The 25,402-nt window shown below is 39.5% G+C and overlaps 1 protein-coding gene across 2 annotated transcripts in view; it reads left to right on the plus strand.

The window, feature by feature from the left end:
- Positions 1-24,929, plus strand: part of RBM17 (RNA binding motif protein 17) — a 90,261-nt gene extending 65,332 nt beyond the window's left edge. For both annotated transcript variants that reach the window (XM_033100746.1, XM_033100745.1), the window contains exons 2-12: positions 5,815-5,952; positions 10,283-10,399; positions 13,061-13,227; positions 14,106-14,203; positions 17,115-17,171; positions 18,386-18,527; positions 20,553-20,704; positions 21,631-21,704; positions 22,190-22,288; positions 23,353-23,425; positions 23,551-24,929. In XM_033100746.1, the coding sequence (XP_032956637.1) occupies positions 5,830-5,952; positions 10,283-10,399; positions 13,061-13,227; positions 14,106-14,203; positions 17,115-17,171; positions 18,386-18,527; positions 20,553-20,704; positions 21,631-21,704; positions 22,190-22,288; positions 23,353-23,425; positions 23,551-23,654 (1,206 nt within the window). In that variant the 5' untranslated portion in view covers positions 5,815-5,829 and the 3' untranslated portion in view covers positions 23,655-24,929. The remainder of the gene's footprint in view (positions 1-5,814; positions 5,953-10,282; positions 10,400-13,060; positions 13,228-14,105; positions 14,204-17,114; positions 17,172-18,385; positions 18,528-20,552; positions 20,705-21,630; positions 21,705-22,189; positions 22,289-23,352; positions 23,426-23,550) is intronic.
- The last annotated feature ends 473 nt before the right edge of the window (positions 24,930-25,402 follow it).

Here is a 25,402-nt window from a genome sequence, read left to right on the forward strand (position 1 = left end):
GGGAGTTCTGTGGTCACTAAAGATAAAACCCTTAGGGAGAATTGTTGTGTATCCCCAGATGTAACTTGATGAAGTGCATTTCTTCTTACCTGGTTTGTTTTAAATCACCTTCAGGGAACAAATGATCCAGAATTAATAATCCCTCAAGTCTTTCATAATAGTAAACCATGAGGGATGTTGTTTATACACCTAAATTACAGGTGAGTGTGGACTTTGGAATACACTCCAGCTGATGGTATTTTGGTAATAATAGAGTCTGTGAGAATGGATGGAAATACTATAAACTATGGCAAGAGTGTCAGAGGTGAGGGAAAAGATTTTTTAATTCTTTAAAAAGTCATTATAAATCTTACACGTGAGGCAGATGCCTTTTATTACCTACATTTTTTTTGTGGACACCAATTTCCACTTCCCCTCATCGTTCCCTTCCCGTTCCTTTCTGTCCATACATATTTCCCATAGTCCGTAAGCTTCATTTTCACTTTATGGTGCATGAATACTTATTTAGTGATAAGAAGGTCTCTTCTTACCAAACTTGCTTCTTCAGGTGCTCAGAACTCAGACCGTGACTCATGATTAGTTGTACAGTTGTAGTATTTCTTTCTCCCGTTAATAATAGTATATTATTTAAAATTAACCATACTCACATCGAATCCCACTTATCATAAGTTATGTTCTTAAAGGGCATTTCTGCAGATCTCATTGTTTCATAATGGGATTTAAGTGGGTACGTTAGTTAAAATTTTCCATCCATTCACAGATACATTTAGAAAATATAAAGTGCTTATAATGTTCCAAGCATGGTGCTAAGCTAAAGACACAAAGAAGATAAAATCAGCCCTTACCTTTAGGGCTCACGGGAGACAGATGTGTCAACCAATAGGGAGCATAACATGTAAAAGTTGCTCTGATCCAAGTGTGTTCAGGGGAAACAAATTGGAGATAGTTTTACGTGGGGGCAGTAGGCACCAAGGGCTTCAAAGACGCACTTGAAAGATGAGTAGGTGGGATACTTCTGAGAAGACTTCTTCCATGTTCTTCTTCTGCCCGTGTTTAAAAAAATACTTCGCCATCATAGGTGGACACTTGAAACGTCGCTGCCAGAACCATGTTCACTGTGTTTCTTCTTAAGTGGAGCATATAGAGGGTGCCAAAAAAAGTATACACATTGTAACAAAGGAAAAAACTATGAAAATTATAATACAGGTCTGACAATTAAGTTTGTGAACTCATCTTAGAAAAAGTGCTACATACATCATTGGTGAATATCACTGTGGTCACCTTCGAAGTACTCCCATTGGGAAGCTATGCATCGATGCCAGCGCCTAGTCCCCCCTTCAAAGCAGTTTTGGAACTTTTTTTATGGAATGGCCATCAGAGCTGTCGTTGTATTACCCTTGATGTCCTGAATGTCATCAAAATGTCTTCCTTTCAATATTTCCTTTATCTTCAGGTAAAGAAAGAAGTCATTGGAGGCCAGATCAGGTGATTAGGGAGGATGTTCCAATACAGTTATTTGTTTACTGGCTAAAAACTCCCTCACAGACAGTGCCGTGTGAGCTGGTGCATTGTCGTGATGCAGGAGCCATGAATTGTGGGCAAAAAGTTGAAGTCTTCTAACTTCATGCAGCCTTTTCAGCACTTCCAAATAGTCAACTTTTATCCACTTGGTACAAATTCATAATGAATAATCCCTCTGATATCAAAAAAGGTTAGCAACTTCGTTGCAACACATTTGCAAACTCAATTGTCAGATCGGGTACTCAATATATACGGATAACAAAAAATGAACACAAGTCATGTGTATACATTTTTTTGGCACCCCTGGTACGTGAAAGATGTGTTGATCAAAAGGTGATGTTACAATAAAAAAGTAAATAGGTATTTTAAGTTATAAAAATCAGCTGTTTGTATTTGCATTTGATTTGGCTTCTTAAGGTATATCCAATGTTAGAAAGTGCTACTTTTTATTACATGACACAAGACTTCATGAAATACATGAGTTATACCATCTAAGAAACATCTCAGCATGAATTAAGCTCAGGTCCTGCCTTCTTGTCAGTGCACTTGTTTCATTTCTGCGGTAACAGTGGAGAGGGGAATGAATTGACTGGTATGTTCATAACTGCTTAAAACAGCCAAAATAAGAATATACACACCTTTTAAGGAATAGATGCAATAAAGCTATGTAAATAAAGTTATGTAAAAAGAGGAAAGCAAAGGATTAATGAGAATGGGGTTCGAGTTGCTGCTTACCCTGGGCCGGGGAGACCACTTGAAGGGTGGGGGTGGGGGGGTCGCATGGGTTGAGGGTGGGTTTTCTGCCAAATCCTGTCTCTTGTTCTGGGTCGAGAAGTCACTGGTGCGTGCACCATTGCGGAGGTTAATTAACAGCAGGCCACACGTGCGAGGGTGGATGATGAATGTGTCGTTGCTGTGACTAATGCAGTCCTGTGAAGTTCAAATTCGATGAAAAGGAGAAAAGTGAAGAAAGCTCGTCTGCATTTATTCTGATGCAGAAATCTGACTTACAAGCACTTTGCTACAGAAAACTCACAGGTGATGATAAGATGACATCAGTTTCTAATATTTAAAGTGCATTTTTGAAGGTTTTGAGAACAGAAGTCATGATTTCTGAAGCTTTCAGATCGAAGCAAAACAAATGGAACTGTCAACAAACCATTTTCAAGTTAGAAATGGAATCAGAGGAAGTATGGGCTCATGAAACCGCATTCATCCAGCCCTGGAATCCTTGTTAAGTGTTGGATTCTTCGATGAAAGAACTCTGGTGGAGGCAGAGATCCTCTACACAGCTTGATTTTTTTTTTTTCACCCCCAAATTTGGGAAAATACTCCAGTGAGTTTCCTCTTCTGGGTGGGGAGGTGTATGAGAGTTAAACAGCAGCTTGTCACCTCACACCCCTCTCCCAGTGCTGCTTCTCCCTTCCCTTTTACCTGTTCTTTTTTACAATTATTATTATGGTTAAATATATATAACATAGAATTTGCCGTTTTCACCGTGTGTAAGTGCACGGTACGATGGCATTGAGTACACACGGTGCAACCACTACCACCGTCTCAGAACCCATTGCCTGCTCTTCAAGTTTCTCGTGAAACTCGTGGGCATTGTCTGTGTTGTTTCACTGCTGATTTACATGGCCAAATAGACTTTATTCGGTGATGAATATTTCAGCAAATGTTTATTGAATGCCTACTCTGTGCCTGAAACTGGAGATGCAAAAATGAGTAAGCTAATCTTTTCAGAGTTCAGTGGGCTAACCCACTTCCATGGGCTCTAACATTTGTGAATACCTTCTTTGCTGAAGTTCTCAAGTTCCTTATGAAGAGATCCTGGGAGAAGTAAAGGAGAGTTTGGGTTACAACCAAATTTTGATAATTTATGTTTGTAATTTCGCAGGCTGTGTTCGTTTTCCCTTGGCTCTATAAGAATAAAGAACAAATGAACCCATAGTTTTTACTAGATTTTAGTTTGGTGACCAATTGGGTGAAGAGGGCTCAACAAATTAGGTTAGATAAAAGATGCGTGGTCACTTCTGAAGTAGTTTTTTTTGAGAACCACAATATTAAGCTGGATATTCAGCATTGTTTTTCTTGCTGTTGCTCTGAGTTTTTGAGGTTAAATTTAAAGTTTAAGGATATCTGAATTTTAATTTAGATCAGAACGATTAGTTTTGAATACCAGGTAGGCTGGGAGAAAAGTACATGAAAGCTTCTGAAGCTCTTTGGTGCAGAGGTCTTCCTTCTGGCCAAAGTCAGAGTTGGCCAGAAAACTCGGAAAAGATGGATTGGGAGGGGTTTGCAAATAGAGGGTTCACTGTGCAGTTGGCCTAACTTCCTATTTCAGCTCTGGGACGGATATTGATCAGTCTGAGGATAGAACAGTGATCTCCACCAACTAGACCTAGGTTTTCGTGGAGTTTACAACAGCGTGGATTAAAGTAGGTTCTGAAGTAGACCCTAGGGGCATTTCCCATGTTTAAAAGTCTGGAGATACGGTTGTATGTCGGCCATACGTAGTTAAGAAATGGAGTTCATTACTTTTTCTTCATTTGGTTTCAGTGACTCAAGCTTACCGTGACAAGGCATTGCCAAGTTCTTGAATAAAATGTTCACTTTGGCACGGAAGGCAGTGGGCATTTCCCTGTTGGATATGCTCTCTAGGAAATTCTGTCTGTGCTGTCAGCTAAGTGGGTGATTTATCAAAGAAGCCTTAATGAGGAGAACCTGTAGGCATGCCTCGATTTTTAAGTCATTCATTGGAGCAGTCAGCCACCAGTACCCTGCGCCCTGCTTTACTCACCCTGCTTCTGTGCTACTTTGGGGGCCTTTCATGTAGAAATCAAAATGGAGGGCTTTTAGGTAATTTGAGGGTTCAAATACTAAGAAACAGCAACCGCTTAGTGGGGCACTGACTCCCAGGTAGAGAGCTACGTTGCTCAAAACCAGAGCAGTTATTCTGAGGGAGTAAGGTTGGCATTACCTCCATCCCCCGCACGCCACACAACGTGGAACCCAGGCCAGCCAAGGCGTTGGGGCCGCAGGTCTTAGAACACCAGTCATCGGAGAGCGGAGAAGCAAGCATACACCAGGGAGAAGTTTTTGCCGAGTCAGAGGTAACCCTGGGGGGAAATGAAATATTTTCCTTCTTGCCTGTCTCACCTTCCCTTCCTCAGACACAGACCCAGGCGGAACAGGGTTTGTATCACACGGTGTCTGTGGCAAAATGCTGTCCGGGCCCAGGGACTCACAGACTTGGGGAATGTGTCCATAAATCAGAAGCTACCTGTGCTGAGCATTTATTTGCAATTTAGGGATTTCAATCATTTATTTTCTTGATACCTATGAGAAAGGTTGATTTCTTATTTTGAGAAGTGGGCCGTGTTGTGGGTTTCAGAATGTTGAGGTCTTCTAAAGGTGGCCGTAGGCTTGTCTAGCATGGGCTGTGAAGTTCACCTGACTGGCTTTGAGATGGGTCTTCCCACCACAACCTTGGGCACATCTGTGTCCTGAAGACCGTTCCCCGTGTGTAGCCAAGTGCTCGGGATCTACAGTGGATCCTGCATGTGCCAGGGCTCTGGCCAGCTGAGGCTTCATAAGTGGTAACTACTGTTGTCTTGTCCCCCTCTATTCTGCGGGGATATTAGGTGTCAGTCGTTCACATGTGGATTGTTGATTATCTCTTGTAACCAACGTCATTAAAAATTACCAGTTTCTACGAGGTAGGATAGGAAGTCAGGATATTTAAGGTCTAACCTTTCACTGTCCCCTCAACAAGCGATCATAAAATAGCAGCATCTGTGAGGTCATTTCTGTTTTGTTTTGTTTTTTAATTTCTAGGCAGATGTTTAAATTTTTTTTTTTATAAGAGTAGCTAATTGTGCTAAAGGAACCTAGCTAGTAATTGGTGTTTTTTGTAAGGTTTCTATTTTTTGCTGTTGAGACAAAATAGAATTTTTTTAAATTGGATATATATAATTAATAATGTCCTGAATCTAGAACTTCCATCTGTAGCTTGTTATATGCTATAGAGCAGAGCAGTTTCACTCACGAATTACTTGACCACATGATCTTATACATAGGAAAATTCGTCCTAGGGGTTTATTTAAAAACTAATACATGGTATGGCTCCATGTGTTAGAAAGGGTGCTCATTGGTGATGGCAGACCGTTTCTGTCGCGGAAGGTTCCAGCTAGGGGGTCTCTAAAATTCTGTAACACTGAGTTATTTTAACACGAAAAGATTTGAAATCTTGACTATATTTTGCATTCTTTCACCCCCCGCATTGCCTTTCAGCATTAAACTGAAAAGATGTCCCTGTATGACGACCTGGGAGTGGAGACCAGTGACTCAAAAACGGAAGGCTGGTCCAAAAACTTCAAACTTCTGCAGTCTCAGCTTCAGGTGAAGAAGGCAGCTCTCACTCAAGCAAAGGTAAGATAAGCCCGCGGAGTGAAGCAGAAGCAGGGTCCACCCTCGGTTACAAGTGATGTGATTTTAGCGAACTCTTCTGCCTTTTTATTGACTACGTAGGGTTAAACATTTATGGAGAGAGAGCTTTTGAGTAGAGAGGAGTGAGGAGCTTAAGGTCATTTTCTTCTCCTGACTCCTGGGCATAGAACTATTTCCGGGATTCCAATGAAGACAGGCAGCGCTCTCAGTTTCCAGCAGTGATCCAGGTTTTCAAACTTCAGTACGTGTAAGATTGACTGAAGATCTGGTTAAAATGGTGCTTCCGTAGCCATATTCCTGATGTGCTGGTGAATTCTGGCTCTGGGCTGGGGCCCCGGGAGTCTGCACTTTGGGGAGCATTCCTGCTGTTGTAGGTGGGAAGCTGTGCAGTAATTACTAAACTCTAATAACGTGCGTGCTTGGTTGTGACCGTCAGACGTACGTAGTCACGGGGCATCGTTTTTGTCCCTGTTGTAGACAGGTCGGGCATTGGCATCATCCTGGAAATCATACAACATGTAAAACATTAAAAATACAGTTGTCCACTGGATATTTGATAGTAAAATGTCACTGCTGAATACTCGCAGGAATGAGAATGGCAGTGTGGTGCACTTCCTGTTTTAAGGGCCCTTATGTTTTAGAGCATGTGTCCCCAGTGGAGGCTGTATCCTCCCAAAGGGGTGAATATTGGGCCGAAAGGGTGAAAAACATCTTGCTCTTTTTATGTATAATGCACAAATACGCATAAAAACATAAACAGATATACAGAGGGTGCCAAAAAAATGTATACACATTTTAAGCAAGGAAAACACTATGAAAATTGTAATACTCAATATACTCGTACACCGATAACAATAGATGAATAAAAGTCACGTGCACACATTTTTTTTGGCACCCCGGTGTAGTGTATCTTGTGGTATTAAAGTTTCATGGATGGAGAAAAATGTATTAAAAGGTTAGTGGAGGAGGGAGGCTATAATGAAAAAGAAGTTGGAAAAAACTGCTTTAGAGATACAGAGGGAAGTATTGACTGATAAAATGATGTGATCTCTGGGGTTTCCTTTCAAATAATCCAGTCTGGGGCAGGGGACATAGGGATATGCATGAAACAGGTCTGGCCACGAGGTGGTAGAGAAGCCGAGGGATAGAGACTTAAGAATTCTTTCATCTGTTCTCTGTAATTTTATGTTTGACATTTTCCATAATAAATGGTTTTTTAAGTTGGAATTATTTTCCTTTCTCTTTACTACATCATCAGTAGATACTTACATTGACGTCCTTACCTTTGGATGAGTCAATATTATAAATGAGTTTTAGGTATAGGATACCAATACTGTCCTAAAATTTAAATTAGTTTTGTCAGTTCTGTTGATCAGAGGTTTTGTCTTTTTCATATTCATCATTACTAAGTTGAAAATTTTTTATGCCAGGTTTTCTTTTTAAAGAGAATTTTGTCCTTTTTAAAAACAAGCTTTCATCCCCCCATGAAAGGAAGATTATTAGCAAAACTTCTTGTTTTTCCTTTTAACATTTAAAAATTTGTTTAATTTTTTTAAATTCTTGTGAGTTTCATGTAACTTGATTTGCACATAAGGTTTATAAATACAGTTTTATATTCCAATGTCAATACTATTTCATGTATTTTATTCCTTTTTTTTTAATGTATTTTATTGTTAAAGGCCTAATCTTCACTTTTATAAAATGACTGGCTCCAAGGAGCAATTCTTATGTTTAATAACATAAACTCAATTAAATGTTAGGTACACATAATTAGTGGGCAGTTTAGTTCAGTGGAAGATAACAAAACAAAATAGAAAATCAGAAGTCGGGGTGGCCGGATGGCTCAGTTGGTTCGAGCGCAAGCTCTCAACAGCGTTGCCGGTTCAATTCCCTCATGGGATGGTGGGCTGCGCCCCCAAACTAAAGATTGAAAATGGCGACTGGCCTTGGAGCTGAGCTGCGTGCGCCCTCCACAACTAGATTGAAGGACAACGACTTGGAGCTGATGGGCCCTGGAGAAACACACTGTCCCCCAATATTCCCCAATAAAATTAAAACAGAAAAAAATGGGTAGAAGTCTACAAATGAAATAATTTTTTTAAAAAAGGCAGAAGTCAAAGTATTCTAGAGATACACAGATTAAAAGCTGTTTGGGACAATTCTTTATCACCAGTTTTTAAATTCTCAGCTTTATGGATTACTTGCCCATTTTTTAAAATCATAAATAATTTGTTTATTTCTGTCCAGTGTACTTCAGGATCACTTTCTCTATCCAGCTGTTGCCTAATTATAAACTATAGGTTAAAACCCAGTGTATATAAAATACAATTGAGAAAATAGATCCTTTCAAAAAATATGTTAAAAAGTCCAATAAAACTTATGAATCATGTACTGGTTTTCTGTACCATTATTTTATTCACATGAAAAGTAATGAGTTGGATGCTGATAAGCAAGGAATTAGGTTTTTATATGAAACCTTGGCTCGTAGACATCCTCTCCAGTACCTGCTTCAGTCTGTTTATGCTTATTTATTATCTTCTCACTTCTCCAAATATATTAATTTCAGCTACTAGGAAATCTGTTGAGATTTCAAATAGCTTTTTTTAACTGGTCAAAGTAAAAAGTTAATTGTGAAATAATTTCTGCCAACTTTCTAACATTTTTTGAGATTGCTATTATATATGAATTTAATGTGTTTTTCTTGAAGGGAAATGAAGATATGTTTCATTGAGCCTCTAAGGCTGTTTAATTTACTAATTAATTACTCAGTACCAGGTTGGCCTACACAAATCTGTAAAGGTATTTGGTAGAGAAACCATTGCCTACAATTAAAAGATGGAGCTGTGGTTTCATCTGTATCTGATTTAAAATACATATACTGAATAGAAAAATACACGATTTTGATAATTCCCTCCATTATCCTTTAAACTTTGGTATACACCTTGTGAATTGTATATCTAATGATTGGATTAAATGTGTTTAAAATAATAATAATATTTAATATTAATAAGTTTAATAATAATAAATACTGTTAAATTCAAGAGGGACGGTGACTTATTTTGAGCCTTTTGCAGCGATAACAATGAAAATGTTAACACTTTAAATTGCAAAGTGGGGCAAACTAGGTATGTATAGAAGATCAAGTGGTCACCACTGTACCCACCTGGTCACGCTTGGCATTACTGGCAGACACCCCGACCTGTGTGCCTGCTGGGGTGATGCAGGGTGAAGCACACCACCTCGCCGACGCTGTATTCTAGCCGTGGACCCCCACCCCTTCCAAAGCACTAATATAATCAGGATTTAACTCACTTTTCAAGAATTGCAGGGCATAGAGGAATAAGAAACGAAACCACCAGGAAGTAAGGAGGCAGATCTAGAATGTGCAGCATTTTATAAGACAGTGTCAGAGAAAAAAGGGAAGGAGACAAAGGTGATGATACTGGTGGTGATGATGATGATGGTGACGGCGATGACAGCAGGGAAAGGGACCTTGTAAATCAAGAGACTTAAAGAAACCAAATGTATTGCAGAACTTTGGTAGAATCCTGGTTCAAAGTAAAATCGGCTATTTAAAAGATATTTTGGGGACAGCTTGAAAAATCTGAACATGAATTGCATAGGCAGTGATACAGGGAGTTATTTGATTTTATTAGGTGTGGTAATAGTATTTTGTGGTTGTAAGATAATGTCCATAATTTTAGGAGGTGAAGGATAAAGTGTTCTGGTGTCTTCAACTTTATTTCAAATGGTTCAGCATTAAATATAGGTGTAGGGTAAAGTAAATATGGTAAAATGTTAACAGTGGTTGATGGTATATGATCATTGTTACCTTCAAAAAACTTTTTTTCTGTAGGTTCATAGTAAAAGAGGTTGAGTGGGATTTTATATTCTACTGAGGGGGTGTGGGGGACTCTAGTCCACAAGTATCTTTTGCACAGGATATAAAAACACCCATTCCTTGTGAAAGATCCACACTAGTCCACATGCAGTGTGCTGTTACAGACTTACCCTCCTGGTCAAAGGGAAGAGCCAGGGCAGAGCTAATTTCACATGGAAATTTAAATAAAAGTGACCAAGTTTACCATAAATCTGTCACAAAATGGAGGAAATTTGTATTGTAAAAAAAAAGGCTAATGAAACTAGTATGTGGTTGTAGTAATAATTGAATTAAAAGTTTGTTTTAAGATTAGGGTTTTCACATATCTGAAAGGTTTGTTATAAGAGACCGAAAAAAAGAAACTTTGTTACAAATAGTATGAATTTTAATTTCAAGCTTTAGTACAGCTTTCTTGTATGTCAATGATTTTAGAGCCAGAGGACAAAACAGAGTACAGTTCTTGCCCCAGTAATCGACCTAAAGCGAGGTGGCTCTTCAGACGACCGGCAGATTGTGGACACCCCGCCACACGCAGCAGCCGGCCTCAAGGTGAGCCCCCCCTGACCCCGAAGGCTTTCCTGCCCTCTGTGTGTCTTACGTCATGCGTGTCATTCTGATCACAGTCTCTTCAGTAGGCCTTTGCGGTCTTTCCACTGTCGTGCGTTGGAATCTGCGTGCTCCCCCACCGCATCCATCCTAAGACAGACAGAGCACAGCTGAAGCTCGTGATAGAATTTCTTGGCTGGAGGAGCTGATACTCCTCCTGTGTGATGCTCTGTCAGGAGGGACAGGCACCCTCAGCGGAGGGGTTTTGGGGGGGGATTCTTAGCCATTTCATATTTTTTCCCCATAAGTTGTCTACTTTTTCTCACTACATTGACTCAAAAACTGGTTCATTGTCTTCCTTTACTGTGTATTGACTCCAGAACCTGTAATATTGCTGCCCCAAGATTTAATAAGCGTGGTCCTTCTTGTTCTATAGTTTTCATAATCAATTTTTTTAATAGACTTTTATCATTTATATCCCTCACACACTGATAACCCCACTCCCCCCATCCACTATCCCTCTTGACATCAGCCATTATATTTCCGCTGTCTCTATTCCTAATGCTGTACTCCGCTTCTTGTAACTATATGTACATATCAAATTGTAGTTGACATTGATTATTGTTCAGCTTCAGGTGCACAGTGCAGGGATCAGGCATCTACATCATCCCTGAGGTGGTCTCCCTAATGAGACAAGTATCCATCGGATACCCTACAAAATCTTTACAACATTATTGTCATAATCAATTTTTAATTGTAAAATGTTCCCATCAAATGAATGCATCATAATTTACACAAGCACCCCCTAAGCGTGGAACCATCTAGATCTGCTTTTGTGTCGGCATTATAAATAGCACTCGAACATACATCTCTACAGAGAACTCTGTATGCATGTAGTTATTTTCTTAGAATAGATTTCCTGAGGCCAGTTTGTTTTAGTGCCACCTTGTTTCCAGCAGTTGTGTCAGTATACAATCTCACCTACATATAAATATATGACTATTTAGTTTTACCCACCTTCCCCAGTATCGAGGTATTTTTTTAAAAATTTTTTTAATCGAACTAACTGTTTTATTTTTTATAGCATTTAGAGAAGGATGGCTCATTGTTAAACTTAGCAGGGCTTATGCAGTAAAAGTTGTTTACTTTCAAATTTTGAAATGACAAAGAATTAACTCTTGTATTGACAATTTGTTCTCTCAGAAACTTTGTGATAATAGTATTATATAAATTGAATGACTGGTTATTAGTCCCTCTCCTGTCTTAATAATAACTAAAAGGCAATCTTGTTCATGTGCCTTTGCATTTTTAAAATGTCTTTTATACGAGTACAAGTTCATAACTACCCTTTGGGTGTGTTAAATAGATTTGTATAAATTTGCCAGTGACGGGGCCAGGGAGGTGATTACAGTTATTTTTCTAATTTCTTTTATTCATCGAATCCTAGTGTTTCCTGATTTTTAGTTATAAGGAAACGATGAAGTGTTTGTTTCACCATGCAAAATATCAGACGGAACAGTGTAATATAGCAATTGTTGGGTTTAGATCTGTGGATGTTGAACATGCACTCTCCTTATCACATCAGTTTGGGGTTCGGATACAAAACACATTTTCCAAACAACCTTCCTGCCTTTGCTAGTGTGGACAGTGTACCTCCTGAAGGAGCTGCAGAGTGGGCACCCAAGGACACCAGTCCTAACCTCTGCGTGTCTAAAGACGCCTGTGGAGACCAGCCAGCAGCCAAGGCCTCTTATCTGTACAGATAATAAGGAAGAGTTACGCTGAGAAAATGTGGAGGAAGAAAGTATGGACGCTTGGGGAAAGCTGCACCATGTGGTAGATCAGGGCTTCCCAGATCCATGTAGAGGTCACGACCATCAACCTAGGGGAACACCCCGTTTCCAGCCCGTGTCTGCTAGTTGCTTGTACTCTGTGTTGCCTTTTGTTTTTCTGGTTTCTTTGTTACGACTGCCTCTTTCCTCTCGAAGAGTAGCCCCAGTTTCTAAATGTATAGAAGAGAGATGCAAAATGGTATCATCTGAACCTGATCTTGGTAGACCTTAAAAAAATGAATGACGGTGTGAAGGGAATTATATCCACGTGTGCCAGACTCAGCACGTGAGAGGCAGCCTACCTGGGAAGAGGGGTGTATTCCAGAGGATTTCAAAAAGCCCACGAGGATGGTGTTTGTGTTTTTAAGTCTTAATATTACATGTCTCTGCATGTAGTCAGAATCTAAAGTTTTTCTATTAAATGCCCACAAGAGTGATTGTGTTATTTGTGGGTTGTTTGTTTTTTGAAGTTTTCACTGATACATTAAACACCAGAGGTATTTGTTTTTTACTATAAATATCAAATGTATCACTTAAAATTTTAGGTGGCTAACAGCTTGTTTAGGAATTTCAGGAAAATGCCATAGGGTATTTATGGAATTAATACTGAACTGAGTTCTTTGTCATGGTTCTGCTGTCACCTAGCGAGGGTGTGTGGCCATTTCTAGTCACTAAACCTCTTTAGATATTGTTTCCTCGTCTATAAAACAAAGGAGGCAGAGAGATGGTCATCAAGGCTCCTTCCAACCCTTAGATTCTTTGACCTTAATTCTCTGAATGAAATTTGAAGACATGAGGATGTCACTTACTTTGGCATTTTCACCTTCCTCAGGATCCTGTACCCAGTGGATTTTCTGCGGGAGAAGTCTTGATTCCCTTAGCTGATGAATATGATCCTATGTTTCCTAATGATTATGAGAAAGTAGTGAAGCGCCAAAGAGAAGAACGACAGAGACAGCGGGAGCTGGAAAGACAAAAGGAAATAGAAGAGAGAGAAAAGTAAGGCTTCATTTGGATTTGGGGGTATTTATGTTTGAAATACTTATTAGAATGCTAATGAATGAACTTCAGTGCCATCTGTAAGTCTCACGTTTTCACGGTTGATCTGAACAGTCATCAAATTGTTTTTAAGAATTTGTAGCTGTTGTATTTCTAGAAAACAAACTCTAGCGCAAATTTCATGTATAGACACAGAAAATGTAAAGTATACATTTTGGGTGAGTTGTTAGGAAAGTAACTTAGAATTCTAATGTAGAATAGTAGATTTTTCCCCTATGCTCTGACTCTACTAGAATCATAAATTATTTAAAATTTTTTTTTAATTATTCTTTAATGATTTTTGAGCCAGATGGAATTTTTTAAACTTATAATGCATCTTTTATTTTTTTTTTTAGTATATGTGCTGCCGAAGCGAGCACTATTTGTTTTTTAAAAATATGGGTAACAAGGATTTGTTTGTATTTTTTCTTTTAAAAATGTCGAGTATTGTTAGTTTATAAAATATTAATGTATTCTTATTATTTATTGAATCATTTCATGAAGTGAAGACATGTTCTAGAGAGTCAAAATTATTAAATTATTACCTGTGTTGATATGCTTTAAAATTGAAAGAGATAAATACCAAGGAAACTTTTGTTGCTACTTATACTCGTATACCTATTGTGTTCGTTTATCTTCTGGATTTTTCTCACTTCTCACACTTTTCCTGCTTTAGTCTTCAACCAATTGTTTACACACATTCCCCTCCTATAATAGTTTAGTGTGAAAGGGAAGATCTGGATATTTTCTAGCCAAGAGAAAGTCACAGTGATGTCCTTGGGTTCACATCTCTAACTTGCTTCATCTGTGATCAACATTTGCTCCCTTTATTATCACAGGAGGCGTAAGGACAGACATGAAGCTAGTGGGTTTTCAAGGCGACCAGATCCAGACTCCGATGAAGATGAAGATTATGAGCGAGAGAGGAGGAAAAGAAGTAAGGCATGGACATAAATACTGTGTCAAACATGGTGCAATTCCACTATTGGTTTTCATATTCAATTTGATAAATAGTGCACTTGACATTGATAGAGGTAATTTCCTTTCTGGAATCCCAGCAATCCACATTTGCATACACCTTTCATTTACGTTGTGTTTTCACATATATTCTCCTTGGAGCTTCCCAACCACTTACATGTATCAAGTGGATACTTTTGAGCGCACCTTGAAATGCACGCACACACTTTTCTTTACTTGCAGCACAGCCACACTGACCTGTTGTTTGTATCCAATGTATCCTAATGTAGAATTTCTGTTAAGCTGCAGTTCTGTTAAGCCCTGAACGGAGAGTCAGGGTACTCGTTTCCAGAACATTTGCCACTAACATGCATGAATTTGAGGAAATCACTTAGCTTCCTGGGACGTTGTGGGGTTTTTTTTTCCAGTGTCATCTGAGAGCAGGAAGACCAGGATTTGAACCAGTTTCTTCGTAAGGCCCCTTCCAGCTCTACAACTGTCAGTGTGTTAGAGCGAAGTCTTTAGTGATCACTAGTAGTTAAGTAGTGTTCATTCTTGAGAGGATAGAAGGCTCCTTATTTTAGCTTCGTCATTATTTTGCTTGCTGGGATTTCCTTGATTTAGTTGACCAGTTGGGTTGACAAACTGAGATGTAAGTGAAAATTTTAAATCCTCTACTTGTCTACTAGACACAAGATGCTGTTCTAAGCACTTTCGTATATTATCTCCTTTATGCCACACAGCAACTCAGAGTGGGCTCTGTGATTATCCCATTTTTAAGGGTGACACATCTGAGGCACAGAGGGAAGAAATGCTTTAGAAAATACAGGTCCACCGTTCATCTTATCCAAGACCTTCATTTGCCTGAAAAACCTCGTTGTTCTGTGGCCATCCTTAGCGTAAGACCTAAGAATAAAGTTAGGAGGCCGGAGTATATTTCCACACACATGGACTCCTATGACGAGCAGTTTGCCAAGCCTGGTCTTCCCAAGTGAATAGCCAAGGCTGATTTAGGGTTTAATTTAAATTTAAAAATACTAGTTGAGGTGGAAAGGAGTCTATAATAATTTAGAATTCTTAATCTTTCAGTGCAGATATAAATGAAATGTATTTATGGAATACTTACTACGCAAGAACAAAAAAAAACCAAGCTCATGGAAACAGAACAGATTGGTGGTGGCCAAAGGCCGGGGGTCGGGGGTAGGAGAAATGGATGAAGGTCAAAAGGTACAGACTTCCAGTTATAAAATAAGTAAACCTGGGGCTGTAATGTACAGCATGGTGACTATAGTTAATGACCTAAGAGAGTAGATCCTAAAAGTCCTCATCACAAGAAAAAAATTTTTGTAATTATATGTGGTGACAGATGTCAACTAGACTTACTGTGCTGATCATTTCACAGCACATGTGAATACTGAATCATTATTTTATACACCTGAAACTAGTGTTATATGTCAGTTTGCCTCAGTAGAAAAAGAACACTTAGTACGTGCATTGTTTACTGGGGAGTAGAATTAACATTTGCGTGTGCTCTGTGTGTCAGGCATTATCTTAAACATTGCATGTCCACTACCTCATTAATCGACAAATGCTTGCTTTTTATTGTTTCAGAATCCAATATATAGGTTGAGTATTTGTTGGTCTCATCATTTCAGCTTACAAATGGACTGCCTTTTTTGTAAGGAAGTGTGCCTTCTATATGAAGGCCATTTATTTTCTTGAACATTAGCAGGAGATATACAATCGAATATTAGGGAAATAATGGCATTATATCCACTATGTGTACTGCTGTTAACAAACAGCTGTTTATATTTTAACCTGACTAGTAGCAAATTTTCAGTAATCACCCTGAATTTTTTATACTAAACTCATTAGAGCTAATCTTTTCAGAATCAATCAATAATCACTTTGGTCTTAGTGACAAGATTAAAAAATGATAACGGGAGCTATTTCAAAAGAAATGTAAGAAAGTTTTATTCCTGTTTCTCCTTAAGTGTTTTGTCCAGTCCAGGCCTGTTAATCATGATACATGTGTAGCGCCTTTCAAGGGATTCCTTTTGTGAAACATTTCATGCTGGTGTAGCAATGATTTTGAATCAGTTTTTTTTGTTGTTGTTGTTGTGTACATTTTATTATTTTTTGGACTGTCTTGTTGGTGATTAAGTTATAATACATACATGAGGGTTTATTCCTAATGAAAAATTCCTTAGGCTCTGCATTCATGTTCTCCCCCTGGTTGTCGGGTAACAAATGGAGTCATTTTGGTTTGTTTGTATCTACGTGAGTGGGAGTGGTGACAACCCAAAATCAATTCTGTAGGAGCCAGAAGACCCACAGTTCCAAACAGGTGTTAGTTCCAGGGGTTTGCATCCTGGAAATGAGTGTGCTATCGTGTGGGCAGCACAGGGAGCCACGTTTTATTCTCTCTGCCCATTAACTCGCCTGGGATCATTCTCTCCTCTGAGCAATGGAAACAGTAGTACCAACTGCAGAGCTTTGCTAAGCCTGACTGAGATAACGTGTATGAAAGAGCCTGGTGGGTAATGTGTCAGTAAATACTTACGTTACTGTTTTTTAAGTAACTGCTGGTTCTCTGGGTTGTGTTCTTTAGCCTTAAAATGCATTTATTAACTACATTCCGGGGCTCTTGAATGCCTGCTATGAAAAACATAACTTTGTTTTCTGGGTTTTGTCAGGTTTCTGCATTTTCAATCCTAGATTCAGATACTAAATTCTTTAGATGTTAGCAGGAGAGATGAAGTAGCAGGTCTTTTATTTCTTTCCTTCTCTGACGGGAGGGTGGGGGAGGGTGTGACAAAAATGGCATCTGTCACAGTCCTTGGGAGTCTGATGTCTGCAATGTCTCTAACCAGTGGAATTTGTTTTTGCAGGTATGGGCGGAGCTGCCATCGCACCACCTACTTCTCTTGTAGAGAAAGACAAAGAGTGTATGTATCTGTTTCTTCCCCTTTTTTATTCTGATACAGATCTTTAACCCAGTCATGGGCAATCTTAGCTTCCATCAACCAGGTTTCCTGAGTGTAAAGGAAAATGGCCCCAAAGCCCGTCCTCTGGCTCCAATCCAAGGGCCCAGTGTGGGTCCAGAGGCCGCTGCTCCCTTCCACCCTGTACTCTGGGATTTTTTTGTACCAGGCTTTGAGGCCTGGATTTTTATACAGTGAGATGCTTTTTGAAAAATTCTTTGGCCTTCGCCAGCATTTCATATTTGGAGTTAGGTTAAAACAAATAGTAGCTCCTCAGTTTACAATATTTGTCTTCAGGGGTTAGAGGCTGTTAAATCCATGACCTTCCACAAGGTGGCAGTGCCTTCCTTGATTAGAGTTTTCTGCCGTTAGTTTCCATTTCAGTGCACAGGTTGTGTTCATTCACATACATTGCCGAAACATGCTTACCCACTGTTTTTTCTCCCAGTGAGCTATTCTAGAACTTTGGGGTTGGGATTGAATTTTTATATCTCATCTAGGTCATTTTCCTGTCCTGGATTGGACCATGCCTAAAGTATCCCAAGAAAATGTAATCATCCCAGGTGCTTTTTAATAACCTTTAAACTGTTGTAACTTGTTACAGAAACAGTGCAACAGGTATTAAAAAGCACCTGACAAACCATATACCCTCTGGGAGTGAGGCTCACACATCGATCATTTTAAAGCTTCCTTATTGATTCTACTGGGTAGCTAGGATCGAAAATCACTGTTCTGGTATATAATATAGTCCATAACCTCAAAGACCTTTCTTTATTCTGTGCCATGCTAGTCATCTAGTAGGATTAGTCTTAAGACAGGTACACAAGATGCTATGGGAATCAAGAGAGAGTTCGATTAGATCTACCTGGAACATAAAAAAAATCTTAAGGATTCAGGCAAAAATTGTCATTTAAGAACACTTCTAGTGGGTAACATTTCAGTACGATGTAAAAAGGACATTGGAGGAGATAGAAACAGCTGGAACAAGCTAGAATCGGAAAAATAGTGTTCTACCTCTGTGATTTAAAAAAGTCACGTAGAGGCTATCAAATTGGTTTTCTCACTCCTTGTGGTAAACCAAAAATGTCAGTTAAATTAGTTCAAGACAACTGATGTATATGAGTGCAGTTCAGAATTCTTTTATATTTTGGTAAAACTGTTTTGTTTTCATCCAACAGTACCCCGAGAATTTCCTTATGAAGAGGATTCACGACCTCGCTCCCAGTCTTCCAAAGCTGCTATTCCTCCCCCGGTGTACGAGGAACAGGACAGACCCAGATCTCCGACGGGACCTGGCAACTCCTTCCTTGCCAACATGGGGTAATGGGCCTGGTGCTGTCCTCTCAGCAGGTGTCAGAAGGGCAAGACTAAGGGTGACGGACGTGGTGGCTGCCCTTCCCGTAGATGTGGCTGGTTGGAAAATGAGGGTGTTCTTGGGCTTGTGGGGAGGGGCTCAGTGTGTTCAGTCACAGCGTCCTTCCTGATTGTCCGTGCTGGGGGATGGGGAGGGCACCACATGGAAGGTGTTCCAGCACAGTGCTGTGTGTGTTGTGCAAAACGTAAAGCCTTCTAATGTAAGTTTGGAATGATTGAGACGGTGAACATACTCTCCAGGTAGTGGTAGTTTCTGAGAATTACTTGCACTTATTTTCATAATATTTGCAAGTAAAATGGCTCAGATGGACTGGACTTACACTAGGCCCAAAGGGTGAACAACATCTTTTTTTCTGGATAAAATCAGCCATTTGCTTTAGGTCATGGTTCTCTACCTTTGGCCTAAAAACTCTTAGTCTTTCAAACTATAATTAGAAATTTGTCTGCCTACACGTAAACATCACTTTTAAGGTTGACTTTCAGGTGGGGCTTATGGAATTGTTTTTTTAATCCACACTGGAGTTGGCATGCATGTTGTTTGACAATGTTTCATGTCGTTTACTGTTGATTTCATGCTATGCAGGGCTATCAGATAACGCAGCATTGCGCTGTGGCCTTTGTTCTGTGGCCTTTAAAAGCATACTGGCTGTGACAGATGCTGGGCCCTCGTCATCACACAGTCTGCCCTCGCCTGTTTCCCTGTGCTTTGATTCTTGGAGCCCTCGAAAGGTCACTGACTAGTTAAGAGTTGGGAGTAGGTGGCTGGGGTTCATGCACTGGGAGAGGATTTTGAGTTTCTGACTGTGGTATCCATCTGCCAACCTGGGCTGTTCTCTGTAGTAGCTACCAGCCACAGGTGGCTATTGAGTTAATTTAAAATGACTGTAACTTCAAATGTACTTCCTCCGCCACGCTGGTCTCCTCTAAATGCTCGTGGCTGCACAAGGCTAGCAGCTGCGGCATTGGGCAGGGCAGGAACAACGTTTCCATCAAAGGTTTGCTGAGCTGCCCTAGCGTGTATGCTCGAGGGGGTACCCAGACATGAAGCTGTCATTTTTTTTTCTGCTCATGATAAAAATTGACTTTTTGCTGACTCCCCTATTAAACAGGGATTCAGTCTTTTAACTTACGCCTAAGGAAGATGCAGTGAGCTGCAGTTGAGCAGTTTTCAGGCTGTGTAGCCCTAGAATAGCTTGTTCCAGTGAACTTTTTAAGGGCCTTGCATACATGAAGTAATGTAAGTGCAGTGCTAGTTGAATCAGCAGGGTTTTGTGGTGCAAGCCCTCAGTGGTCGCTGGGGGGGCACCTTTGAGACCTGTGAGGCCCATCCGGAGGGTACGGTTTGAAGGCTCATGGTGTTAGAAATAGAACAGGGGACTGAGAATCAAGAGTTGTGGGTTCCACTTTCGTTCTGCCATTAAATGCTATGTCTTGCTTTTTTTCTGGTCGTCATTAAGCTAGTCGGCCAATCTGGGCCTCAGTTTCTTTCTTTTCCTACCTATTAAATAGAGGATTTCTAAAAGCTCCCTATTTATAAAGTCTGTCATTGGATACTCTACTATTTAGAAAAATGCAATCACCTTCTTTATGAAACTCCATACTTAAGTTTTGACAGGCACACTTTTAAATAAGCTGTGGTCATGAGTTATATAACGACGCAGATGCTGAAATACACAAGTCTAGTGTTTTCTAATGGGTACTGGGGAAATTTCATTAGGGAGACTAATATTTCCCTTATCTTAAAGATAATCTCAGGGTGTCCAGGGTTTCAGCATTAGCTTTTTGTGTTTCTTCATTCTTAACATTCCCACAGCGCCCACCTAATGACCCATTGTTAATTAGATGTGACCTCATCAAAGGCTTGTGGGATTTCCACTCTGCTTCCCAGAAGGAGATTGTGCTGATAAAGTCCTGTTATGCCATAGCTGATGACTTCAGATGTAAGGGATCTTCCTCTTTTCCTCCCCCCAGTGGCACAGTAGCACATAAAATCATGCAGAAGTACGGCTTTCGGGAAGGCCAGGGTCTTGGGAAGCACGAGCAGGGGCTGAGCACGGCGTTGTCGGTCGAGAAGACGAGCAAGCGAGGAGGCAAGATCATTGTGGGCGAGGCCATTGAGAAAGGTGGGTCTTCCCAGGGGCCCGCTCTTGAACAGAATCAGAGACTCCCTGATTGTGATGCACTCCGTTCTGTGCTGTGGCTCCACTTTATTTGTTCAGAACAGATGTAGGGACAGGAAGGCCCATAGGAGAAAAAGACAATGAGAGACTTTGGCAGAAGATGAACAGTATTCAAGAAAATAATTTCACGCCTACTTCTACTAGGCAAAGAACTGTGTTAAATTGACATGATCGTAGTTATGTTTTTACAACATGAAAGACGCAGGCTTATACAGTATATCCATGGTTATGGCTGCTGTATTTCCAGCCTGTAAGGGTTCTTAGAGGTAGATAATTTGAACTTGGTGTTTTATTTTCATTTGATTATCACAGTCTGATCTGTACTGAGGACATATCGGAACGACGCAAACGTGTCTTAGCATTTTAAGCAGGATTGAGTTCACTTTGAGTCAGCTTAGCTGAACTCCCTTTCCTGACAGAAGAAGAAAACATTTCTGGCAGCCCTGTCAGCACACATCTTTAGGAAGCAACCAGTCCGCCTAGAGTCCCCCCGATTTGTGGGAGGATCTGAAATTAGTCAGCCAGTGGCTGGCCAGTGAACTGCATGTTGCATTGGGCTAGTGACCTTCAGCCAAGACTTGCACCTGTAAAGTTTGTGATTGGTGTGCTCTGTCAACCTTTTAGGAGGTGAACTAAGCAAAGCTTTCAGGTGATAACCAGGAAAGCAAAAATGTTCCAGAAATTATGGTGAAAACCTGTACCAAAGCAAAGCGATGCTTCCATCACAGAAAAGGCTACATTTTTTGCTCAGAGACTGATTTGCATATGACTCTGGGGCATAAGGGAGTTGCTAATGAAATTAAATTATTCATTGTAGCTCGGACTCAGCACTCTAAAGCATCCACATCTGATGATTTGTTTTCTTGCAGATGCATCCAAGAAGTCAGATTCAAATCCATTAACTGAAATACTTAAGTGTCCTACTAAAGTGGTCCTACTAAGGGTAAGAAGCAAAAGGAAGAAACCCTGTTTGCTTACCTTGATTTTTGTGTGTCACTCCACCTTAACCTATCCCTGCATGCTTTCAACCCCACTGATACCATGACGGGTAAAGAAAACTGAAAATAATACTTTTGCAAATGATACTTTTGGATAGACTCTACATCAGACTGATTTTAGAGTCCCTTTTCACTAAGGTCTCTCTGCTAGCTATAACATTTAAGACTACTGTGATTCATTACTTTAAAATATTTGAAATTGTTAGAAATTAAGCTTAGTTTACAAGTATGCATTTTGATACTTGCATAATTGCTCTTGTAACTCTATGAAGCTTAATGTATGCTTTTGTTTATTTTAAGAAATACCAACTTTTGGGTATTACAGGGATGAAAATTTTTGTTGTCATTTGGGGTGGAGCCATGAAATTCACACATCGATGTCATGTATTTGTAAATTATACTTGATACTTGAATTTATTTTTGTTTATAGAACATGGTTGGTGCAGGAGAGGTAGATGAAGACTTGGAAGTTGAAACCAAGGAAGAGTGTGAAAAATATGGCAAAGTTGGAAAATGTGTGATATTTGAAGTAAGAGGGTTTTCTTTTGATGTTTGTAACCTATTATAATTGACAGATTAGAAAACATTTTCTATAAATAGACAGGGTATGCTGTGCTCTAAGAAACATTGTCACACTATATAAGGTGATGTTGGTTAGTTACACTTCTCTTAGTTATAACAATTTTAAACATAAAGACAAGAAGGACTTCAAATTTTATTTGGAGAAGAAATAAAAATTTCATTTTATGATTGAGGTTTCATTTGGTGATTAAAGACTTCGATTATAGTTTAGTTACTGGAACATGCCTTTGGAAAGTTCCATTCATTTGGCAAGTGTGCACTTAGTGCCTGCCACATATCCAGTACTGTATCGAGAGCATTTGGGATGTTGTGTTCAGTTGAAACAACAAAACAATCCACGTGTAAAAGAAAATATTGCTAGACTCAGTAGTAGTGACTAAGTACAGGAGTTGAGAAAAGTGTTAGAGCAACAAAACAAATAGAGGCTTTGTGAACAATATCAGATGGGCGCTGAGTTTTGAAATGAATGGGTAGGACTTGATAGGACGAAAGGATATTCCAATTAGGGTCGCAGCTTCTGGGAGACTGAGGAGGGCTGCAGAACGAAGTGGTTGGCATGGTGGGGATTAGCAGGAGACGTACTTACACCGATGGAATGGGGCTGTGTTATGCAGGGCTTAGAAGCACAAGAAAGGGATTTAACCTATTATGAGAGACAATTAGAAAACAGATCTTTTTATCTTAAATTTCTGCTCTCGCTTCTGCTGCTTTTCTGTATCATGTCGCTGCTGTTGAGCACGTAATTATTTGGGTGCCAGCTGGCCCAGGGCCTCCACAAGGCCGGACTGCTCTGCTTAGCTGTGTGTTCCCAGCACCGAACACCCTGCCCATCGTAAACAGATGTTCAACAAATTCTGATGACAAATTATACTTATTTCCTTGGTATTTGACCACTACTGTTCGTATATGATGATAATTGGAATACTTATTCTGACAGAAATCATTTAGAGAAGAAAACTCACATTTAGTGATATCTCAGACGATAACTAGCTATTGTACTTTCTTTCCCAGATTCCTGGTGCCCCTGATGATGAAGCAGTACGAATATTTTTAGAATTTGAGAGGGTTGAATCAGCAATTAAAGGTAAGTTATACAGCTAAATATAAAGAATAAAAAAGTTGAATTTGTGATCTTGTCCTAATTAAAACATGTTTTTGTAATGTCTCATAGGATTCCTGTATTAACTGACTGTCTTGTTTGCCTTTTAGCTGTCGTTGATCTGAATGGGAGGTATTTTGGTGGACGGGTAGTAAAAGCATGTTTCTACAATTTGGATAAATTCAGGGTCTTGGATTTGGCGGAACAAGTTTGATTTTAAGAACTAGAGCACGAGCTGCAAGCTGAAGCTGAGCAGAGAAGAAAAAGGCGGCAGCCAGCCTGTTTGGCTGTTGGGTACAGAGACTCGCAGAAGGACTGCTAAGATATATGTTGATTGATCCCTTTTTTATTTTGTGGTTTTTTAATATAGTATAAAAATCCTTTAAAAAAAAAAAAAACAATCTGTGTGCCTCTCTGGTTGTTTCTCTTTTTTATTACCACTTCTGAGGTGATTACCTTTTTTTTGCTAGGATTTCATGATGATTCTCAAGTGCTTCAGTGATAACAGCATTTCTTGCACTACAAAAACCTAGAAAGTTTTGGGTATGGGGTTGTATTAAGTTATCCTTTTCTTTCTTTCATTCTTTTTTGATTCATTTTAATAAAATCTGCAAGTTACTAAACTGTAGCTTCATAAATTCTATAATAAAGTATCATCTTGGCATTCTGCCAAAGGTGAAAATGTCTGCTTTCTCTAACAGAGAAATTCTTATTATTGATTCCAATCATAGAAAACTCTTTACGACCTGAGCTAAGGTTGAAGAATTGTGAACCTACCATGACCTATATGGATGAATAATTTTTGATTAAGCTAAGTCAGATTGTAAGGTTTGTGATGGATTTAGGGTATAGAAATCATGAATCTAGCATTTGTTTTCAGAGATTCAAGCATAGTTTTTAGTGTAGATCAGAAATGACAAGTTAATTCAGAACCTCACGGGTACATTGTAAATGTGTGCTCATAATGTTTTGGAAATGGTAGTTCCTTGGGGTCACATTTCTACTGGCAAAATTTGCAGTAGTGTTAGTTCTTATATGTAATTTTAAAATTTATAAAATACAGCCACATCAGCTACTTAAACTGTACTGCCAATTAATATAATTCCAGAATTATGAAAAATTGTACCACTGAAGTGCAGTGGTATGTATGGCTTTTAGCAGGATCGTGCAAAAAAAGGTGAAAATATTTGATACTGAGGTTCATTGCCAGAGGGGAAGTGTTTCCAGAATATACTTTTGTCTGTTCTGTTCCCTGCTTGCCCAAATATTGCATGTGACTCTCCTGAGGTGGCAGCTGAAGGCCATGCACCGATGTTGTCTCTCTAGGTTATTATGACATGAAAGTGTGTTGTGACCCTTCGGGGGAAGAAAGCACTCAACATTTCTTTGCATCCATGGACTCGGTTTGGAGACATAAGGAATATTCTGACCCTTTTTAAAAAAGGATTTTCTCATGTTTTTATTTAACATAAATAAAAGAATAACATTTTCTCTTTTGTGGTATTATTTTACTGAGTAAAATTGAATGGAGACTTGGTTTTTGGGATAAAAGTGCACATATTCTGTAAAATGAGCTTGGGTTAAAGAATGACATAACTGAGCATTTTGCAGGACATTAGAACCAAAAGCAGCCCTGAAACTTGAATAGGTCTCCTGTGGAGCTAGCGACTCAGCAGCACTGAGGGTGCCATGCTTGGGCTTGCAAGTACCTAACTGTGCGTGTGCTGAGTATTTATGAAGATGGCTTAGTGGAATTTGTGTAAACTCTAATGTTCTCAAAGTATGCGCTCCCAACTGCCTATTATACCTGCATTATTATTTTGCTTTATAGTAACAGCATTGTTGATTTGCATTTAGGTGGCTTTTTTCAACATGCTTATGATCAGCAACCAGAGAAATGCAAGTAACTTCCACTGTGATTTTCAGTAGCACGGGCACAATTTAGTGAATATCTTTCTCTCC

This window comes from Rhinolophus ferrumequinum (assembly GCF_004115265.2).
Source record: "Rhinolophus ferrumequinum isolate MPI-CBG mRhiFer1 chromosome 5 unlocalized genomic scaffold, mRhiFer1_v1.p scaffold_110_arrow_ctg1, whole genome shotgun sequence".
NCBI lineage: Eukaryota > Metazoa > Chordata > Mammalia > Chiroptera > Rhinolophidae > Rhinolophus > Rhinolophus ferrumequinum.